The 23,933-nt window shown below is 40.9% G+C and overlaps 1 protein-coding gene across 13 annotated transcripts in view; it reads right to left on the reverse strand.

Annotated features, from left to right (window-relative positions):
- Positions 1-23,933, reverse strand: part of CELF2 (CUGBP Elav-like family member 2) — a 341,120-nt gene that overhangs the window by 79,792 nt on the left and 237,395 nt on the right. For 8 of the 13 annotated variants that reach the window (XM_039347407.1, XM_039347406.1, XM_039347409.1 and 5 more), the window contains exons 5-6: positions 14,461-14,595; positions 2,423-2,452 (exon numbers count right to left, since the gene is read on the reverse strand). In XM_039347407.1, coding sequence (XP_039203341.1) covers positions 2,423-2,452; positions 14,461-14,595 — 165 coding nt within the window. The remainder of the gene's footprint in view (positions 1-2,422; positions 2,453-14,460; positions 14,596-23,933) is intronic. The other 5 variants (XM_039347410.1, XM_039347417.1, XM_039347415.1 and 2 more) reach the window with 1 other exon arrangement.

Consider the following 23,933-nt stretch of genomic DNA (forward strand, 5'->3'; position numbering starts at 1 on the left):
CCCCATTTGGGGTCGAACAACCATTTCAGGGGGGTCGCCAAACAACGCAACCCGCCATTTTTTCCCCCTTTTCCTTAGCTGTGCTACACCCTTTTATTCTATTGGCTTTTGAAAGCCAATAGAATAGACTCTCTTGAATAGAGTCTAATTCTATTGGCTTTCAAAAGCCAATAGGAATTGTCCAGGCTGTCTCTGCCCTGCTGAGCCCGCCCAAAGTCCCATTCTGCAAACGGTGCTGCACCAGTTGAGTAGTCCTCGACTTACGACTGGTTGAGTAGTCCTCGACTTACGACCGGTTGGGGGTCGCGGTATTAAAAAGGTTGAGAACCACTGTTCTAAACGAAGCGAGCTAAATGCAGAGAGATTGAAGCCCGGTATCATTACAGAACTGAGCAAAAAATTTAAAGCAAGCTCAGGGTCGTCTCTCTCTCTCTCTCTCTCTCTCTCTCTCTCTCTCTCTCTCTCTCTCTCTCTTTAAATCTGTATCATTGCCCCTGGGATCAGTGAGCAAAATGAAGAATCCATTTTACAGTCCAGCTATTTTGGGGAAATCAATTTGAGCGCTGACAACAACACTTGCTTCCTTTTGGCCTTTGTCTATGTATACCTGGCAAGAATACCAAGTTAAAAAAAAAATAATTCAATAAGATTTTAATTGAACAAGAGGCAGTCCAGGCAATAATAACTGAAGTGTTTTGCAAACCATGTTTTTGCAAATCAGCTTCAACAGCTATGCTTTTTTTTCCATAAAGAGGAATGAATCCTCTTTATGTTCCCCTTATTTGAAGGGCAGAACCAGAAGTTTATCATTTAGTATGTATTTATTTAGCAATAAGCAGGATTATTGTTGGTACAGGGTAGCGTATCTCAATTTTGGCAACTTTTAAGATGTGTGGGTTTCAACTCCCAGAATGCCCCTGCTGCCCCAGGATGGCTAGGGAATTCTGGGAGTTGAAGTCCACAGGTCTTAAAAGTCGTCAAGATTGAGGAAAAACTAACGCAGATTGAGAACCAGGCTCAACCATTTCAGCCTGGTATGCCTGATGAGTCTAATCTTTACCTCATCATTTCTTGATTAGGTTATTTCTCATTCAGGGTTGGCAGTGCCATTTCAATTGGCATTTCTCATTCTGATTAAGGGGTGCTCCATTTCTGTCAGCAGAAAGGAAGGCATTTGTCTAAAGCTATCAAAGTGGAAAAAAAGTTGGGATTTAAAAAAAACTGGTGTGGCGGAGTGCATTCTTAAAACTAAACTACAGAAAGGAGTGTCAGGCAGTCAATGACACATCCTATGTTATTCATATTATGAAGGTATCTGTAGGACACGGATTGTGCCCTATGTGAAGATGTTTGTTAAACAGGAAGGTTGAATTTTATGTTTATTATCTCCAATCAACGCACAGTTTACACAAACTGTTATGTACCTCACACACGGCTTGCCGGTTAGCATGATTTAAGGGGACCAATTTTTGGCAAAGGTTTGTGTCTACTTTAACTTGCATTTTAAGTTCTAGGGCAATGGTTCTCAACCTGGGGTGCACCAACCCCGGGGTGTGCGCGTGTGCAATGTTGTCCTGGGGGTTCTGTAAAGCTTGAAGAAATGTTATGATTTAATTCTTAAGTCTTGGGGGTCCATGGCCATGATCTGTGGCCACAAAAGGTGTTTAAAGGGTTCCATGGTGAAGAAAAGGTTGAGAACCACTATTCTAGGGCAGGACTAGGCAACCTTGGCTCTTTTATGACTCGTGGACTTCAACTCCCAGAATTCCTGAGCCAGCATGGCTCAGGAATTCTGGGAGTTGAAGTCCACGAGTCATAAAAGAGCCAAGGTTGCCTAGCCCTGTTCTAGGGTATATGTCAAGTTGTTTTATTCGGTCTCTTTCTCTCTCTCTCTCTCTTTTTAATATTCTGCATGTGATCTTTGGATTAAAGTAAATTAAGAGGAGGGATTTTCTTTTTAAAAAACTGATAGTAGAAAGCAGGAGATTTTTGAGACTGGCTTCTATTTTGTAAAGGCAATTTGTTCTTCCTATCTGCCTCAGATGAAGAAGTTAACTATGTCGGCCTAAACTCAAATTCATACCCCATTAGTTCATTAAACTTCTATCAGCGCATTTTGCCTCAGCTAGAGCTTTGTAATATTTCACAGAGACATCAATATGCTTATAAAACTTCATGTTGTGACTTGGCACTATTATCAATTTTGAAAACCCAAATTGTTTACCAAGGGAGGCTGATGGTTCACGTGCTTCCAACAGCCCCGATGGAGCTGCTGATGACTGAATAATGCAAGACACCTGACAGGTTTCTCCTGTCATCAAATTCCACACATTTAAACATTACTCAAAGCAGAACAACAACTTTATATAATTTATGCTAGACAAATAGGTGCATGAGTAAAATGGTAAATGGTCTACAGTACCTCGGCTAGATTCCATATTGAAGCTGTGCACTAAAATTAAAGAGGTCCAAATTTACCATCAGTCTCAACATAATCTCTCTTTAAAACATTACTCATTTATAAAGCAGAGAAACAAGGGTTACCAATAGTTCATTCTCATATCTGCGTTAAGCTGGACATTCTCATCTTGTACAAATAAATGCTTGGGGGTTATTGATATCTTTCACCCTCTTTTACTCTACCATCCCTTCTCCACTTAATCCCATTCAAATGGATTGTTGCTGGTTTTTTGACATTGGCTTTCCTTCTTCCTTAGGGCATCTATAACCCCACTTTGAAACTTTCTGAAGGACAAGTAAACTTCCTGTTCCAAATGCTATAAGTCAAGTGTTTCTCAACCTTAGCAACTTTCAGATGGGACTTCAACTCCCAGAATTCCCCAGCCAGCCACCCGTCTTAAAGTTGCTAAGGTTGAGAAACATTGATGTAGGCCAGTGTTTCTCAACCTTGACAATTTTAAGGCATGTGGACTTCAACTCCCAGAATTCCACAGCCAGCATTGCTGGCTGTGGAATTCTGGGAGTTGAAGTCCACATGTCTTAAAAATGTCAAGGTTGAGAAACACTGTTGTAGGCAATACAGGAATAATTAATATGGGACATTGCATACATATATGGAACAAGTGGCCCGTTTGAAAGCAGTGTGTGTGTGTGTGTTTGTGTGTGCATGTCTGTGTTAGTGTCTGTGTATGAGAGAGACAGAGAGAGAGAGAGAGCAAAATGGGGTCATGTGGTTACAATTAGCATTTTCCCCAGGAAAAGCTTTCAGCAGAGGAATTCCAAATGTGGATATAATTTAGCAGATAAGGAAGTTAATTAATTTCAGCTAATGTCAAGGGAATAATTAACCACTGATACCCAGATCACAATATGTCTAAGGTTCAGGATTTATGCACCGATAGCCATATGGAAGACATGTGCATTTCGGCTGATGTGCTAATTTCCTACCCAGTGTCCATAAATGGACATATGGCAGAAATTGCTTTCATTCTGTAATGAAGAGACCTACTCTCAGCAGATACTCCTGGTTAAAAAGTATACGGCTTCCACATACAGGGAGTCCTCGACTTATGACAGTTCATTTAATGACCGTTTGAAGTTACAGTGGCAAGTCCCCAAAAAAGGGACTTAACGATCATTTTTCACACCTAGAACTGTTGCAGCACAACATGACATGATCAAAATTCAGAGGCTTGGCAACTGACTCCTATTTATGACAGTCGCAGTGTCCTGGGATGATGCGATCCCTTTTTGCGACTTTTTGACAACAAAGTCAATAGGGCAGGGGTAGGCAACCTCGGCTCTTTTATGACTCGTGGACTTCAACTCCCAGAATTCCTGAGCCAGCATGGGGGAACTATGGCCCCCTCATGACTTGTGGACTTCAACTCCCAGAATTCCTGAGCCAGCATGGCTCAGCTTGGAAACCTCTCCCTTTCCCCTCAGCATGGCTGGCTCAGGAATTCTGGGAGTTGAAGTCCACCAGTCATAAAAGAGCCCAGGTTGCCCACCCCTGCAATAGGGATAGTAACAATAGTAACAACTGTGTTACTCATTTAACAGCTGCAGTGATTCACTTAACAACTGTGCAAGAAAGGTCGTAAAACGGGGCAAAATTCCCTTAACAACTGTCTCACTTAGCAACATAAAGTTTGGGGGTCAAGTGTGGTCGTACATCAACGACTACCTGTACATATTCATCTATTTTAGGAATATGTTGATACCTACTTGTGTCCATAATCTACCATCAATAATAGCAACCAAGAAAATGGATTAAGGTGAGGAAATTTTACAGGTATGTTCTAAATAAACGTTGTAGGAAGGGAATAGGAGAACTTGAAATGGGTCTGTTATTCCCCCGGTGAAAAATCTACTTTTCTGTACTTTTTCCTTTGAAGTTCTTAAGGGGGAATTAATTGCGCACTGCAATTTGGCCATCACTCAGCACGGACATAAAGCTGTGAGCAGTGTGCAGAATGAATCAATAAAGAACATTTTAAGCATTTACCACAATTTCAACCCGGTGCCAAGAGACGCTAAGCTTAGCAGATCTCACAAGAGTGAAAGAATGAAGCATCCTTCTGTATCTATTAAGTTAAACCTAATTATTGCCATCCTTCATCAGCCTCATGAAAACCTGGGACAATATGTAGGGTAGACAAAACCTTGCAATTGTATAATTGAATTCCAGTAGGAAAGACTATGTTTTGAGGAACTGGAGTAGCAGATCATCTGGATTTCTTAGCTGGTCACTGTAGGACTAAATAGTTGAGTTTCGAAATGATTCAGAAGAATCATTTGGTTGGACTAGATAACTCCAAGGTCCCTTCCAAAATTATTATTATTATTATTATTGTTGTTGTTGTTGTTAATACTTTGGACTTTAAATTCATTAAAGTAAGCAGATTCCGTTATAAGATACTTCCCCATGAAAGTTCAGAAAAAACTTCTGAAACATTTTGAAGCTTGCTCAGCCTTGTTATGCAGATCTTGGACAATTCCAATAAGCTGTTCTGATATTCTCAGTGTAAAAACAAGATTGTTGATATATAAAGGAGAATATTTGTAGCTCAGGGTTGAAATAAGAGGTCTTTGGTACTCTTTGATCTTGATTGTTTTCTTGCAGACTTTATAATTACCAAACTAGGTAGCATCATGAGTACTGATGATGTTACCTAGTTTTGGTAATGAAAGGTCTGTAAGAAAATAGCTCAGAGACCACCAAAACCCCCTCAAAATTGACTATGTAGAGCAAGGGGTCTTCAAACTTGGCCCTTTTATGACTTGTGGACTTCAACTCCCTGAATTCCTCAGCCAGGCCTAGCTGAGGAATTCTGGGAGTTGAAGTCCACAAATCATAAAAAGGCCACGTTTGAAGACCCCTGATGTAGAGTGTTTTAGATTTGGCAAGAAACTAAGACTTAGGAATAGAAAGAAGTGAAAGAAAAATATATAGGAGCTAAGTAATGTGGGTGATCAAGAACTAGTTAGATGTGTAGAGGCAAACAACAGGATTTAGATCTTTGCTTCTAATTTCTGTGTTGTTATTAAGAGCTACCTAACCCACAATTCTGAAAATGATTCTGAAGAAATGTTTTGGCACTGTGATGAATTGAACACCTCCCTCAGGGCATTATGGGGAAAGAATGTAAAAAAAAAAATTCAAGATGGCGATGTATTTGATGTTCTGCCCTTTTGGTGCAAGGCATGGCTATAGCTGTGATATTGATCGAATCTCTACCCCTGCCAATGCCTTGGGGGCTATTCATTCATGCACCACAATGTGTTTTTTTTCAGAGTTTTGTATTCAATCTGAAAAATGCTGCAATGGCTTTCAGCCATTCAGTCTGCCCCCCCCCCTCCAGACTGATGCAATCTGAAAAAAAAAGTTGAGACTGCTTAAATGAACTGCAGAGAAGCACCGTATTCATGCAAGATCCAAAGGATTTCTTCCAAATCAGTTTGAAGCATGCATAATATTAAGATTGGATTAATCTGGTGGTGGTTAAAAAAAATTGGATGGTTCAGTGATAAAAATGGAGTCCAAATGGGACTGCTGTTATTAAACATTGAGAGAAACAATGGCAATTTTAACACTTCTGCCCAGAGGACACTCATTGATGGACAGTATATATGTGTGTGTATGTGTATGTATGTATGTGTGTGTGTGTGTGTGTGTGTGTGTGTGTGTGTGTGTGTATATATACACACACACACACACACACGTGTGTGTGTGTCTATATATTAGATTTTTGCTGACAAAGAATTAAAGGGAGACTACTATAGCTATTTCGAGCTACTTAGCTCTCATCAGCTAGCTAGCCATACCCTTCTGAGATTCGAACCTGGGCCACTTGCATGTTAGGCAGCTGTATTAACATCTAGGCCAGAAGGGTATGGCTAGCTGAGGAGAGCTAAATAGCTTGAAATAGCTATACTAGTCTCCCTGTAATTCTTTGTCAGCAAAAATCTAAAATTTAACACATGCCTCAAAGTGGCATCTGAGTGGGCAATTTCCAGGCTGTACATTTATATATATTCATTCTAGATCAGCCTTCCCCAACATGATGCTTGGATGCATTTGGTGAAGGACACTGGCTTTAAAAAAATATCTGCAGAATGTGACAGATGGCACTGATAGGTTTGTGATACCTTTTTTTTCTTTTTACGATCCTGTAATCCCGTCATTTGGGGTGGAATTGGGGCAACTGAATGGAGCTGAGCGTTTACTGGCCACACACCCTTCCTGATGCCTATGAGTATTCACAGCAGATATTGTCTCTTTGTAGAGAAACATCTGTCCCTGCCTAAGATTGAACTCTTAATCTACCAAGTGGGAGGAGAGCGTCTTCACCTCTAGGCCGCCATGCTGCTCAGGCTTGTGATGCATATAATTACAAAACATCACAGCTGGAGCTTTGCTTTGTAAACTCAAAAAGACAGTCTGGAAATGAAAACTGGAAATGAAAATAATTTGCCAAATGGGAAGTACCTAAATGTTGTGAGACTTTCTATCTGGACCTCTCGACAGCCAGAGTGATAAAGCTAATCCTGCATCAACATGCTTCTCAAATATCAGAAATTTTAGTTTTGGGTTTTGTTTTTTTTTGTATTTTCCATACTCCCCCCCCCCCCTTAAAACTGCCTCCTAACCTTCCAATACAGATAAGTGATTGACAGGAAAAGGTTTCTCAAGGCAATTTCCTCTTACAGACCAGATCAGAAAAAAATATACAGGGACTGTCAGCGAACAGATTTAAGAATGCGTCTATTTCACTGTTATCTATTCAATTGTTATCTCAATTGAAATGCTATCTTAACTTAGATTCCCTGTTATCTTCAGCAGTACATGAGAAGTTAATACCTGAAAACTATTATTTCATGCTGTGTACTTAGGAATGTATAACTTTGTAAAGGCCAGCATCTCTGTTAAGAGGCTGGTAAATAATGATAGCCAAATCAGAAGTAACTCTGATGGCATGATTAACATCCATTTTTTAAAATGTTAAATACCAGCTGTGAAATCTCTTTGATGGGGAGCTTACTGCCTGAAGCCACTACCGGACTACTATTGAAAATTTAGACAAAAAGAAGCTACACCTTCCCAGATCTCAACAAACATAAACCTGGTATTTAATTTTCTTTTTGTGTTATCTGTCTGTCTGTCTGCCTGCCTGCCTATCTCTATCTATCTGTCTGTCTGTCTGTCTGTCTGTCTATCTATCTATCTATCTATCTATCTATCTATCTATCTATCTATCTATCTATCTATCTATCTATCTATCTGCAAGCCATAGTTAACAACAGTAACTGTAACTTAGTTTGGATTTTCATCAGAATAGAAGTAGTTCTATTCTCACTGACACCTCAGTGAAAAGTTTAGAACTACCTCTAGTTCTGATGAAAATCCAAACTAAGTTATGGTTACTGCCAACTATGGCTTGTTCATTAATCTATCTTCACAAAATATAGTATGCAATTGCCTTGTTTCAAAGAAACCGTAGTTCAGATCAATTATTTTGGAATGTGGACGATTAATTGTGGCTTATATAAAATGGAAAGATAAACAAGCAACTCCTCACAGCTGTGGCATAGAAAGATGAGAGAGGGAGCATAGAAACCTGATGTTCATATTTTCCTTATTTTAGTACAGGCACCAGCGTTATATGGTCCTCTGGTGGTTGCTGAATTCTAATTCCTAATCGGTCATAAAAAGGCCAGGTTTGAAGACTCCTGATGTAGAATGTCTCGTGGTGTATAGGGAAAATTCCATTACTAAAAAGACAAAAGAGATCCTGACTTAATCCAGAATAGTGTTTGTCTTCCTGAATTAATGCATGGAAGATTCAAATAACTCTTGCCAGCCTGAAAACCCTCAGCTCTTCATTAGCTTCCCTGTATATTATTTCACTAATTGCCCAGAATACCTGTACTCTCCCACTTCCTCCTTGCATGGTTAATCCAATTAGTACTATTAACATGGAAAATTAAAATGTTTAATTTGCTTTGCTCTCCTTGGTGAAGAAAGCCTACTATAGAGCCTGAGCTGCAACTGCAAAAGTGAAATTGCTCCAAGTTTATTTATTTATTTTGAAAATCGAAAAAGACTACTCGGAACACGTCAATTTGGTTCTCTCTCTGAAGAGCTTAGCACAGCTTGGCGTATTTTGTTCTCAAGTTTCTGTACCAGGAAAGTTTTAGATCTGAATGAAGAATAGCATGGAGGTACCTTAGTTCCATTCTGTTAACCGTAATCTGATTTCCAACAACATCGTAGTTCAGCCATCAGCTAACTACTGGGACAATCCAACGATCAAAATATCCCACCGCTTCATTCTACATTATAATTCTGTAATTCCTCCTTCCATAGCCTCTGTGATCTTAGGCAAGACATGAAAGGTCACCTTTAGGTCTAACCCTAATACTTAGATAACACCTGTGACAATTTCCTGTTCTAATTGAACTGGATGCGTTCCCACAAATCCTAAATACTGGTAATCTCCAAATCCCTTGATTGCTTTTGTGTTTTTTTTTAAGCTTCCCACATTGCGTGTTGATGTGTTCCTTGATCAAATTCAGTAGATTTTATTTTGAGATTCTACATTGCTCTTACTTATCCTCAATCAAGACCGTGCTGCCTGGCCAATCTATTCACAGCTTGGCTGCAAACTTACAAAGATTTTCCTTGAGCTTGTGAACTACTCACGCTTGCCAACGAGTCAATGGGCAAACTGCTTGAGCTTTAATTAACTAGCTTGTCTAATTTCTGGTTACGGCTTTGGCATATTGCCTGGACATCAGCACTATCTCTGCTGTGTGGCTTCATGCAATCTTATTTCTAGTTTCTGCTTTGTTCTCTTCTGCTTTGCGTGTTGGTATCTGCCTACCTGCCTGCCTGCCTGCTTATCTATCTATCTATCTATCTATCTATCTATCTATCTATCTATCTATCTATCTATCTATCTATCTATCTATCATCTACCTACCTACCTATTTTTCCTAACTGCTCATCTTCCTCATAGAGAACATTTGGGTGGTGTGCAATATAACTGATAAAACTAATATTAAAATCAGAATTAATTTAAGATTAAAAAGTTTAAAACTATAAAAATAATAGAAAATCATGTATTATTTATTCAAACATTTTTATTAATTATTTACGCAATTATTTACTCCTACCCACCTCTGGTTTTATGTTCCCTGACTTTATTTTTTTTAATAACCTCTTCCATCTTAAACCCACATGTAAGCAAAATTTCCACTTAGGCCTCCCAAGAAGCACATCCTTGCTAAGTGTGGTGGAACATCTCAGATCATTCTTAGATCATGAGGCAATAAGTTCTATAGAACTTATTATTCTTCCATTTCCTCCTGATGTCACGGTTCTGAAAAGAAGCAGCTTTTCAGAGAACTTTGAGGCTTATTTACCTTAAAGAATCCTTTTATTTCTGCGTAGCTTCGGCACATACAAAGAACATTGGATGTTCTTGCTTGCCACCTATGAGTTCTTATCCACATCCCATATTATGCAAGGGAAAAGGTGAGCTGATTTTTCTGAGTTTTTGGTGACTATATTGTAGGTGGCTAAAAGATAAGGAGTAAAGAAGAAATGTTCCTTCTCTGGATCCCTTTAATTTTAAATTGGAGGATGTGGATTCTCATGTTTATACCTGACTCTACACTCACTGCAGTATTGTCAAGGGAGCCATCTTGGATATTCTTGGGCAGGATCATTGAGTAATTTTTAGGAAACTGAAATCCACCCAATTGTTTGTGTACTTAACCTTTGCTTTTATGGCTTACTAAATCTAGAAGGGGTAGCATCACTGTTTAAGAAGTCATTAAATGCCTCACTTCCTACATTCAGATTCATAAAAGAAGCTATTGCGTGACAGTTCCCAAAGAAAGGCTACCTTGGGCCAATCAGTTTTGTCATTCTTGGACAAAAATGATTATCTTTTATTTATTTCACGCCTGTTGTAGAATGGCTTTGGGGGGGGATGGAAAATATTTGGTCACTCAAAAGACGCTTGCTGAGAGGAACTGCAACAATGAGATGTTTCTAATTCTCCTGGACTTTTTAGCAGCCGTTGATGCTGCAAACCACTATATTTTATGATAGTTCTTAGTTAAAATGTCCATTTCCTGAAGACATACTTTGGAATAATTTCTCAGCTTCCCTGGCCCTTTTGGGTTTCGTCCAAGAGAAAGTTGTGGGAGAAACCGTTTAATGATCTACCATGTGAAAAACATGTGGAGGGCATGGGGGAGCCTCCCTTGAAGTATTTCAAATAAACTGCTCAATTTCTGGAAGACTTTTCCAGGAGAGCCTTGACTGCCATCATTTTTATGATTTCTGAGGCACTGACAGAAGATACTTCTATTGTGTAATATATATTAATTGGCCTCTCCCCCTCCCCATCTCTCTATTAAAAATATGTTTGGATTGTACTATGGCCTTATAATTTTTAATATTTTTATCTCAGCCTTTACCCACCTAAGACGGTAGAGATGTATTAGGAAATTCTAGGGAGCACGAAGACCCAACCTATCTGTCAAACGCAGAGTGGGGAAGGGCTGTTCGACATGGTATTAAATTTTCAATTTATTTGTGGGCTGCTTTGGGCCTAGCTCAGGGCTAGGCAACCATGGCTCTTTTATGACTCGTGGACTTCAACTCCCAGAATTCCTGAGCCAGCCATGCTGAGGGGAAAGGGAGAGGTTTCCAAGCTGAGCCATGCTGGCTCAGGGATTCTGGGAGCTGAAGTCCACGAGTCATAAAGCGGCCTAGGCCTAGGCTAGAGGTAGGCAACCTTGGTTCTTTTATGACTCGTGGACTTCAACTCCCAGAATTCCTGAGCCAGCCATGCTGAGGGGAAAGGGAGAGGTTTCCAAGCTGAGCCATGCTGGCTCAGGAATTCTGGGAGTTGAAGTCCACGAGTCATAAAAGAGTCATAAAAGTTGCCTACCCCTGGATAGCTATTGAAATAACAGTAATAAATAAAGAATAAACAAATACATATTCCTCCTACTATCATTTCACACCGGGAGCAATATTAGCAAAGAATGAGGATTATGGACACCACTTGCCACAATTCATTTTTTACATCTCCACATTGAATTCGTAGTTCAATGGGCTTTCCAGAGTGATCCTATTCTTTAAATGGGGAACTGGCTCTCTTGTAACATCTGCTCTCTAATAGGTATAGATATCTTTTGATAGATTCAGGGTCTCTTTTGTTCCAGGTGAAATCCAACATAGCCTTTAGAGGTATGTGCTATTCAAGAATGAAGGATTAAGGAGAAAGCTACCTCCCCAATATACAAGCTTTCATATAGAATGCACTGCATGTTACCCACTCTAATTCACCAATGCTTGTTTTATACCTCTGACAATGTTCTAACAGTGCAAAACATAAAATATAAAGTTACACAGATACTGGCGAAAACTCCCTCCACTTCTAATTTAAATAATGCTCATTGTATCCATAAACCAATAAGAATTTTCCTTTTCAAGAATGTGTGTGTGTGTGTGTGTGTGTGTGTGTGTGTTTTATGTATTTATATAAATATATAAAAATAAATATAATACGCTGGTATTTTCAGAAATGTCGTCAGCATAACTTATTTGAATGTATACAGGTAAAATGCATAAACTATGATTCTATTATACTGATTTAATTTTGTTGCCCTTCAAGATATTTAAGCCTGATAACTCTGTAGTCTCTTATTTATTCCTCTGAGGCTTTTGAAGTGAGATAGTTGGGTTAGAAGGATTGTTTGAACACAGCAATAGGATCACTTCCAATTCAGATTTTCATGATTGGTTTACAATTGATTCAAGTATATTATTGCCTGGACTCTATATAATAGCTTTTGTCAATGTGGGTAATCAAATGGTTATCATAAGCATGGAACACAGCATAGCATTTATTAAATTTCAGCTTTTTGGGTTTCTAGTCCTTATGTCTGGACGTATTCAAATCTATCGTGCTAATAAGGACTAGGAAACTGCAGGGGGTTGGACTAGAAGACCTCCAAGGTCCCTTCCAACTCTGTTATTCTGTTATCTCTAATGAATGAAAAGGCAGAAAGGAGCAAAGGTGGGTTGCCAGTGGTCAAAATGTCTTGACTCATGTCAACTAAAGCAGAATAAATCAGAAATAAACATTTATCTGCAAAATAATTTAAATAATTCGTCAGAGTGTTGTTCATAAGGAGGCCAGATTTTTTTTTTTAAATTAAATGTGCAGACTTCCTTGTAAATACAGGAATGTACTTTCATTTAAAACCAGTGAGTCTTAAGAAGATTTTGAGACATGACCCTGTTCTGCATCTCTCTTCCTTAAAAACTAGGAATGTAGAAATTTTATTGGATTATCCTTGGGGATAATCTAATTAAGGTGTGGTGATGATATTGGGCTGGGTAGTCTGTGAAAGATGGATCTGTCAATATTTTTATCTCTCTCTCCACCTCTCTCTCTCTTCTCTCCCCCCCCCTTGCTTTCTTATCATCTTGGTTACTAAAGGGGAAAGTAACAGTCCTGAATTGATTACCTTTAGAAGGCTTCTGAAGCTACATTGAACCCCTGCTGGTTGCATTTCTGTGCTGTAAATGATCAAATCTGTGTTGTTCTCCCATAGAGCATCAACACTCACCAGTAAAAATGTCAGGATCATTTCTCTCTCAGCGTATACAGCCTTAAAGCGGTAAATGTCAATATTCACTGGGTTTTAAATGTTTATTGTAGCAAATATTCTTTGTGGGTTATTTCCTGAGCCCGGTTAGGGCTTTGATAGGCCTTATCCCTACTTAATCATTAAATTCCCTGGATGACTTCTCTCAGCCTAATTTACAGAAGGGGCGTTGCAAGGATGAAAGCAGAGGATTGGAAGAAAATGTATAAACATGGAGAAAGAATTGCATGTGTCAGCTTGAGTTCTTGGAGGAAAGATAGCTTCTCTCTCTCTCTCTCTCTCTCTCTCTCTCTCTCTCTCTCTCTGTGTGTGTGTGTGTGTGTGTTTGTGTGTGTGTGTGTAAACTATCTCTGCAGGAACCTTACCCTAGATAGGGAATATGGCCTTGGTTTTCTAACAGACTAAATGTGAATAGGTAGCTACAGTTGTAATAATCTTGTTCAAAAAATTGGGAATAAGGCTGAATGAACAACTTAGTGAGATGTGAGTTGTTAATCATACATATTGAGAACCTTCACACAGTCACCCACAGAAGGTTCTTCCCAGTCTCTTCAAACTTCAGATCTGCACAAAATCAGCCCTTGAGAGTCACCTATATATTTTTTTTTCCTGAAAATCTAGGGTCAGGACCAGGCTGTACTATCCAAGATGTGCTTGCACAACAAGTGGTCCTTTGCTCTCCCTAGTTACAAATCTTCAACTGTGTTGCCCATTTGAAACACCTAAAGATTAGTTTCAAATATTGCATCTTTCTCAGGTGTGATCAAGAAGCAATACTCAGGGCCAGGGGGGATCTGATGAAGATGTGCAGCCAGCAGACAGAGCTATATTGAAATGTGGAGGTCAACAGGGCAGGGGAACAAATTCAGAAAACAAATACTTTAAGGACCTACTCTTATTTCCAATTCCTATCAAGAAAGCTGAATTCCTGGACTTGGGGATACACACAAGAGGGAAAACAAAACCTGTCTTTTAACTCTTCTTTGGAAAGTCTGGGTTGAAGAGAAAGAGGGGAAACAACCCACAGGGAAATGCAAGGTATATGAATATTAACTACTGCCCACCCCTCCATCCAGAACTGATTGGCTAAACATTGGGAGAGAGGACTCAATAGAATTTCTGTAGACCTTGAATAAAATTCTGCTGAAGTTCTATAAAAAAGGGCTTGTCCCAGGGCACCTGAGCTTAACCTTGATCTTGATCAAACAGTTCTGTTTCCCCCACCCCATCTACTACATCCCCCCCCCCAACTCTACCTCGCCTTTTAAAACAAGAGGGCCTTATAAGACGGTGTATGCTCACCTCTGCTGAGTCCGTCTGGTCCCCGAAGGATTCGGCATTCTTCTATCTGGCCAAATGGAGAAAACATCACTCTGATATCGTTCTCATTACACTTCTTCGAAACCATTCCTATGAACAATTTTCTGTCTTCCACAGCTAGAAGATTAAAATAATAATACTAATAATATCCACAACGGCAAAAGGCATCTTTCTCTCTCTTTTGCACTTTCCTCAACTGCGAACAATGCTTATTACCACATCAAAAGCAAGCAACAAGAGTTGTGAGCATGGCACTGTCCCTGGTGACAAGGCAGGTGGAAAACATTTCACACAACAAACAACACTTTCCTGAATCACCTGCCTTTCCTCTGGAGAGCGTTCCCATTGATTTCGGTATCACTTGTTCTTCTTACACCCACGTTTGCTATTTTGGACAATTTATAGACTGGGGGGAAAGGCAGTTAGTTTTTCTACCTCTCGTGTCACTGTTGAAACAGAAAACCTACCTAGTATTCAAGGCTAAATGTTGGCGAGTAGGACCAAAGAGTGAGTCTGTTCTAACTTACCTACAATCTCGCCCCGCCTTGCCTATGCCTATATGAAAGAAAAATCAGGAACAAAAGTGATGCCCAAATGCTCAAAATGAAATGGCTTAGCGGAATCCCAAAGCAGGTTTTTTTTTAAGGAAGGAGACGGTGACAGTTTTTCGTTTGGAGTTGTTTCTGGATCACAGATAAATTTATGGGAGAATCCCAGTGCCAATGAAAATGAATCTAGGGTTAGAGTCAGGGTTAGATATGCTTTGAGTCATGGCTGAAAACTACTGTTAAGGATATATTCTTAGCCATTTTCTAAGGAAAAAGATGGTGACAGCTTTTCGTTAGGAGTTGTTTCTGGATCACAGATAAATATATGGGAAAATCCCATTGTCAGTGAATTTCCCTTTTCATAAAAGGTGGTCCTTTCAGACAGAAGACTGTCCATTGTAAAACAAGTCATTGTAATACCATAATCACATGTACAGTCCAGGAACAACATGACATAAACACGTCTGGACAAAACTCTTGTTTGGATGTTTGTCCGACTATGCGAGGTCTTCAAAACCACATACAAGATGTAGTTTCCTCCACTGATCTGGCTTCCTGATATTCATTTTCATTCCCTCTACGGTTTGTAGGATAGGAGAAAGTTACAGGACAGGACAGCTTTAATAGCTCTGTAATATAGTTCCCAACACACGCGAACTTTCTAGTGAATGAAGATATTGGTCTCCTTTGGATATCATGAAAATTGGGAAGAGTTAGAAGGTGGATTAGTGCCAGCATCTGTGGTGTCATTTTGTGTAACACTTCAAACTTCCATGTGTCCAAACATAAGGTGACCAACTTTTTTAGCAATGAAAAGGAGGACACAAATAAATTGAAGAAAAAAACATCGTAAATAAAAGAAACATTTTATTCATTGCAACAATAATACAGACGACTTGCATGTGCAAAGTTTGCCAGCCGGGTGTTTTGGCGTGCTCAGCAGCAATTCCTATTGGCTTTCGAAAGCCAATAGGGGGAGTAGCACAGCTCATGCAAAAGTTGAAAAAAAAAACCATCAAAAAAAGGTGCCGGAACGCCGTTCTGAGCGTTCTATGAGAAAAAAAAAAGCCCTGCAGATTAGTCTTCAAATATCGAAAAGGAGGACATGTAGGAGGACACTTTTCGAGGGAGGGCAGAACTTACAAAAGGAGGACTGTCCTCCCTAAAGGAGGACGGTTGGTCACCTTACCAAACACTACTAAATTACAGCCTTGTACTAATTACCATGCACCGTGCTTCTCATATAGTAAACACATAGCAAACTACCTGCTTGTCCCCTGTATATTTACATGCTTTCCCTATTGTGAGCAGCTGTTATGGATCAGAAAGGATATTTCTGCCCGTGCAATACACATAGTGCCATCAGAATATCTATTAAAATTCACTCACTTCAGAGGAAAATGACTTGAGCCCCATAGTTACAGCTTGGTAAACATGTTACTGTGTTAAATAACACCAAGAGGTTTTTTTTTGTGTGTGTAATTCAACTCACCACTCAGCCCTAACCTATACTTCAAAGGTAAACAATTTGCCTAAACAGAACAAGCCTTGTGATAAATTCTATTAAAAGTGTATGTTTGTAGAAGAGGAGCAGGAAAAGTCAAGGAATAATTTGCAATTCCGCTTCCTTTCTTTTTTTTAAAATTTCAGGCCTGTTTACATGTAAAGCTGTTTTGTTTCACCCTGTGGAACAAAAATGCAAGGGTTTTGTCCTTAATTTTCCAAAACTGCTATCAATGGCAGATTCCTTCTTGGCCTGCTCAAGTTCCACCAGTAAACTGATAAATAGGGCAAATTAACTAAAACGATTTCACAGTTTTTTAGCTGGAGGCTGATCTCATAGTAAATTAAACATCCAAAGAACTGACTCAGAACTAAAAAAACAAAACAAACCTCAATATATGTCTGGTTTACAAAGGCAGCTGAAGGATCAGTTGGAAACAGTTGGTAGTATTTAGGCCTGCAAATTAATTTTCTTCAGTAAACAAAAATGTTTCATTTGTTTTCAGTGAAGGAAAACAACCAACCAATACTTTAATCTGACATAATGTTTTAAATTCTTCGTATGTGAACAAGGAGACCCTGATTTTTAACTAGCATTCCTTGGTCTGGGAAACATAGCAGTTAACCCCAAGGCCATTATACTTCAGACAATGAAGTATACTTCAAGTATACTTATATTTTAACCCTCCTATTGATCTGGTATTACAACCATGATTTCTCAATCTTAGATTATAATTCTCATTGGCCTGAACTGTAGTCAGATTCACTGACTAAGACATTTAAGGGATCCGGGAAACATAATTGAACAACACCAAGCTGGGTATATAATTTCAATCTTAATTTCACTGTGAGTTACACAGTGACAATAAAAATATTCTATTCTAAATAATGGCTAAGCCATAAGGTCAGTCCTCAACCCTTTTTCTAACCCTAACCCTAACCCAAGAAAACTAGGTGAAAGTATAATAATAATAATAATAATGATGATGATGATGATGATGATGATGTTGGAAGGGACTTTGGAGGTCATCTAGTCCAGCTACCTGCTCAGACAGGAAACCCTATAGCATTTCGGACAAATGGCTGTCCAGTCTCTTCTTAAAGACTTCCCATGTTGGAGCATTCACCGCTTCTGGAGGCAGGTTGTTCCACTGGTTAATTGTTCTAACTGTCAGTTCTAGGCTGGTTCTCTCTTTGGTTATTTTCCATTTGTTGTTTCTTGTCCTGCCTTCAGGCGCTTTGGAGAATAGCTTGATTCCCTCTTCTTTGGGGCAGCCCCTGAGATATTGGAACTCTGCTATCATGTCCCCCCTCGTCCTTCTCTTCATTAGACTAGACATACCCAATTCCAGCAACCGTTCCTTATATGTTTTAGCCTCCAATCCCCTCATCATCTTTGTTGCTCTTCTTTGCACTCTTTCTAGAGCAGACATGTCAAACACAAGGCCTGGGGGCCGGATGCGGTCTGCGAAGTGGTTTCATGTGGCCCGTGAAGCCATCCTGGAAACAGTGAGGGAACGGCCCCCGCTGCCTTGGCCCTGGCCCAGGCCAGCTGGGAGCCAATGTACAATTTTGTGGTGGCCATCTTGACACTTGCCCCGGTGGACCATGCCTTGGCACTTGCCCCGGTCCCACCCCCTTCTGCCAGAGACCCTCAGATCTGTCCCAGTCCTGCCCAGGCCCCCACAGGCCTCCTTGACGCGAATGATGTAGAACTGGCCACGGCCACCCAGTAGGCCACACCCACTCCATCCACGCCCACCCAGTAGGCTGCACCCACTCTGGCCACACCCACCCAGCCCCCCAAGGGCAACCACAATGCTGATGCAGCCCTCAGTGAAATTGAGTTTGACGCCCCTGTTCTAGAGTCTCAACCTTGCCAACCTTGATCTTACAAAGGTAAGCAAGGACAAACCAGCAAATCCAGGGCTGTAGGACAGTTTGAGACATTGAACAAATATTCCAGAAAAGGATCATCTTGTTGCCAGGAAAGCTTCATGTCTATGAAGTTATCACTTCAGTTTGATTTGAGGGAGTCTTTACTTTTATTCTTCATGAACTCTCAAGGTTTTGAAAATATTAATCCCCGAATGCTGCAAATGTCTTCAGAAGTTGCTTCTTTCAATGTCTTTTTCTTTCCTTTTTGTTATCCTTCGCTTTTCCTTTTACCCTTTGACAATTTTTTTTCTTTTTCTGCTTTTTTATGTTTCTGTAGTTTTTTAAAAAAATCTTTGTAAAATATTTTAACCCAAATTATTTTTTTTTTGAAAAAAAAAACAGCCTGAATTCAGCTTATACCTGAACAATACATTATTTTGTTTTCTAAATTCCATACGGTTCTCATAAACATTGCGATGGAGGATGTGGCAGCTTTGTGATTTGGGGAGAAATACGGGTAGTCCTCGACCTACGACCAGAATTAAGCCCGAAACTTCTCTTGTTAAATGAGACATTTAAGGGAGTTTTGCCCCATTTTTATGACCTTTCTTGCCTCAGCTGTTAAGTGAATCCCTGCAGTTGATAAGCTAGTAACCTGGTTGTTAAGTGAATTTGGCTTCCCCATTGACTTTGCTTGTCAGAAGGTCGCAAAAGGAGATCACATCATCCAGGGACAGTGCAACTGTCATAAATAAGAACCAGTTGCCAAGCATCTGAATTTTGATGGGGATGCGGCAAAGTTCGTAACTGTGAAAAACAGTCATAAGTCGCTTTTTTCAGTGCCACTGTAACTTTGAACGGTCACTAAATGAACTGTTGTAAGTCAAGGACTACTTGTGTGTCCATCTGGTCAGAACCTGCCTCCAAATTACCTGGGTGGGGAGGGGTTAAAAACATTGGCAAAGAATCTATAGGACAGGGGTGTCAAACTCAATTTCATTGAGGGCCGCATCAGTATTGCGGTTTCCCTCAAGGGTATGGGTGTGTGTGGCCAGAGTGGGTGCAGCCTACTGGGTGGGCATGGATGGAGTGGGGTGGGTGTGGTTTCGGCAGGCAGCAGGGCGCTCTCCTCACAGTGCCGAGAGGTTGAACCGGGCAGTGCGAAGTTCACCAGCTTTGCACCTTGCTGCCTACTGAAACTGGGCAGACTGGGGGCTAGGCAGCATTGCACTTCTCATCAGTTTCGCATCACCCGGCTCAGCTCTTGGCGCTATGAGGAGAGCGCCTTGCTGCCTGCCGAAACCGGGCAGGCTGGGAGTTGGGCGGCCTCACGCTTCTTTTTGGATTTGCGCTGCCTGGCTCAGCCTCTCGACGCTGTGAGGAAAGCGCCCCACTGCCTGCCAAAACCCCTGCCCCAGAGCCCATCAAGCCGGATATGTGAAGTAGGCAAGGGCCATTTGCTGGCCACTTTCAGACGATGGTGCATTTCTTCATTCCTCACAAAGGGTGACACCTCCCCAGCACGCACCCAGGGGGAGGGGCCGATGTGGCAGGGGCTGGTTCCTCGCTGTTTCCAGACAGCCTTGTGGAGCTAAGACTAAATGTGTTTCAGCATAGATGGCCATCACAAAACTGTACATTGGCTCCCGGCCGCCCTGGGCCGGGGCCAAGGCAGCGGGGGCCGTTCCCTCACTGTTTCCAGGATGGCTTCGTGGGCCACATGAAACCACTTCACGGGTTGCATCCGGCCTATGGGCCTTGTGTTTGACATGTCTGCTATAGGAGAAGATTAAGCAGAGCTAGGGGCAGCATTAAATGAGTCACTAGCCTAGAATCGTTATGTTCCCACAAATGCGTAAGTCAAATCCTCTTGAATTCCTTTGACCCTTATCTGGTGCCAATTTAGTACTGAATTTTAGTTGACTAGATTCTTATGTATAGGCATGACCAATCAATCTTTTGAACTTTTGTTCAGACTTCTTGCACCTAACAAAACCACCCATTTCTAATCCCTGGCTCTTTGGGATTAGCAAAGCTCTTCTACAACTGATTTTATGAGAGTATCTCCAAAACTTTACAGTGGTATCAAATAACAGCTACACTGTCTGGTGGCTTGTAAACAACTCAAGAGAAAACTCATGACTCATAGAAAAAGGACATTAAGAAAGACCAGCAGGGCAGCTGTTCTCTGACTTTGCAGAAACTTGGAAGAAAAGATTGGAAATTTTGAAAGAACAAAGTGCTGAGTTGGTAGCAGTAATTAAATGCCATATGTTAGCATTAATACACGACAGGGGAAGTTTTTAATTAATTCAGGCAACATTGCATCCAGGTAGACTATGGCAGATTGCAAGAGTATAAAAAAGGGGGCAGGAAGCTTTTAGGTAAAATAGGATTAAGGATTTTTTTCCTTTCTCCTCCAACCCCTGTTGCTTTCTTTCTTTTTTCGTCTGTGAAAAGTATATTTTGAAATAGACAATGCTTTCATTTATGGGAAAGTTCTTAACTCTTCCTTTTTTACATAACAGCTATCTGATATCAATCCTCTAATTTTCAAGTAGATTTAAATACCTAACTGTTTGAGCACAGGATCAAGCAAATGCAGATAAATTAATTTTTAATTTCACTTGAATTGTAGGTATATGGCTTGCAGTCTGCGCCTATCCCCCAGAGAAATCAGCAAAGAGAATCATTCAAACATAATAAATTTTCAAAAGATGTTAACAATAAGAGGTTTTAAAAAGCCAAAGGATCCCTTGTAGAAATCGATTGTACACAATCTGCACTAAATTTGAATGGTCAAAATCACATATATATAAATGGATGAATTTCCATTTCAATATTTTATATTTTCTTAGGGTGTCGGTCGACTTGTAGCTGGTTTACAAAAATGCAGGCTGAAAGATGACAAACCTTAGCTGGTATTTTAGAACAGAAGAAAACCTGATTTTTTTTTTTCATTTGGACTATTTCTTCAAGAAAAAAGCAAAAAATAAACAAAAAGGCCACTTTTGAAAGTTACTTAGCCCATTTGGAAAGCTATTTTCTTTTGGATTCTGAATATAACTGAAAATTCAGGAAACCAGGATTAAAAACTGACTATAGATAGTCCTCGACTTTACGATCAAAATTAAGCCCAAAACTTCTGTTGCTGAGAAAAACAGTTGTTAAGTGAGTTTTGCCCCATTTGATGACTTTTCTTGCCACAGTTCTTAAGTAAATCCCTGCAGGTGTTATAACACGGTTATTAAGTGAATCTGATTGATTTTGCTTGTCAGAAGGCCCCAAAAGATGGATTACGTGATCCGGGGACATCGCAACCGTTATAAATATGTGTCAGTTGCCAAAGGTCTGAATTTCGATCCTGTGACCATGGGGATGTTGCAATGGTCATAAGTGTGAAAAATGGCCATAAGTCTCAGAACCCCAATGGTGTGGTGCAAGGGTTATTCTTTAACCCATAAGATCTCTTTAGCTTGCAAGTTGATCTATTGTGGCTTCCTCTGTTCAAGAAAACTTTTGTTTTGACAAGGCCTTCTTTTGTGAAGGGGTGTCAGCCAAAGGCTTGGCGCTTCGCTGGCATCCCGCCATCAACTGGGCAATAAAGCTGTATACCTTTATGGTGGGAAATTGGGATGGGGGGGGGGAGATTGACAGTTGAGGAAGAACAGAGCATTTTGGAATCTGGTCCATGGCAGCATCTTCAAGGCCGCGTATCCTGAGAATGGGATTTCACCTGCCTTAACACCTCAGCTCTTCTCAAAACATCTTGGCAGGTGCCACATTGGCTACCCAAGGATGGACTATGGGGGGGAGGGCTGGGGGCAAACGAGGGCTGGGGGCAACCTGTTGTTGAGGAAAATCCTCAAGAGGGAGTAAATCACCAGGGTTTCCTGCCTGAGCAGGGGGTTGGACTAGATGACCTCCAAGGTCCCTTCCAACTTTACTATTATTATTATTATTATAGGATTTATCTTTTGTGTGGGTTAGTTTCGTACTGATGGGCGGGAACTTCCGATTCCGCCTGACCCTACCCCAATCAGCATCTCTTAGTCCAGGGGTAGGCAATCTTGGCTCTTTTATGACTGGTGGACTTCAACTCCCAGAATTCCTGAGCCAGCCATCCTGAGGGGAAAGGGAGAGGTTTCCATGCTTAGCCATGCCGGCTCAGGAATTCTGGGAGTTGAAGTCCACGAGTCATGAAGGGGCCATTGTTCCCCACCCCTGATATAGGTCAGGGGTAGGCAACCTTGGCTCTTCTATGACTCGTGGACTTCAACTCCCAGAATTCCTCAGCCTGATATGCTGAGGAGAAAGAGAGAGGTTTCCATGCTGAGCCATGCCGGCTCAGGAACTCTGGGAGTTGAAGTCCACGAGTCATAAAAGAGCCAAGGTTGCCTACCCCTGTCTTAGTAGAAGTACTTTTTCACTTCAGTCAAAGGGAATTGAGAATTTTACTTTCCTAGGAGATCAGACCGGGGCAGGTCTGACCGTTTTAGTCCAGGCCTGTTTCGTCGTGGTGTTTTCTGTGGTCACATAAGCACTCCTTTTAAGAATGTCAAAGCCAAGCGCAGTTTGTGCTCTTTTCTGAGCTTTGCGGGGATCCACGGAGAACCGAGACATCAGGATGCATGGTAATGAGGACCTCACCTCTCCAAAACAGGGTTGTGTGTGTGTTTTTTTTTTAAAGGAACAAAATGAAACTTGCCTATCTCTGCAGAGAGACAGAGAGAGAGGGAGGGAGAGAGACATGGCCCAGCCATCATTTACATTTGCAGGTATTTAAATCTCCAAGTGCACGGCTTTTGCCCTGATTAATAATGAATGAGGATTAAAGACACATCCTGGAAAAAAAGCCACGGCGAGCAATTCTTCCATTGGGGGAATAGATACGTTTTCACAGCTGAAGGAACAGGGAGGTTTCTTTTGACTTTAACCTCTTCTCTTTTCTCTCAGCAAAACTGTAAGTATCAAGGCCCCTTTATACAGAGAGTCCTTGACCTACAACCGCAACTGAGCCCCAAAATTCACGTTGCTAAGCGAGGCAGTTGCCCCATTCGACCGCTTTTCCTTGCCACATTTATTTATTTATTTATTTATGAGACTTATATACCGTTTTAAGTGCAAGCACTCTCTAAGCCAGTGGTTCTCAACCTGTGGGTCGGGACCCCATTTGGGGTCGAACGACCATTTCACCGGGGTCGCCAAACAAGGCTGTCCGCCATTTTTTCACCCTTTTCTTTGGCCACACCCCTGGCACCCGGTGATGTATAAGTGATTGGGGGGTCACCACAACATGGGGAACTGTATTATGGGGTCGCGGCATTAGAAAGGTTGAGAACCACTGCTCTAAGTGGTGTACACCAGTAAGCAATGTATATATATATATATTTACATTGCCCCCAACAATCTGGGTCCTCATTTTACCTACCCCGGAAGGATGGAAGGCTGAGTCAACCTTGAGCCGGTGAGATTTGAACCGCTGACCTGCTGAACACAGTCAGCTAAAGTGGCCTGCAGTACTGC

Source organism: Crotalus tigris, unplaced genomic scaffold (assembly GCF_016545835.1).
Source record: "Crotalus tigris isolate CLP2741 ecotype Arizona unplaced genomic scaffold, ASM1654583v1 scf7180000018068.1947079, whole genome shotgun sequence".
Taxonomy (NCBI): domain Eukaryota; kingdom Metazoa; phylum Chordata; class Lepidosauria; order Squamata; family Viperidae; genus Crotalus; species Crotalus tigris.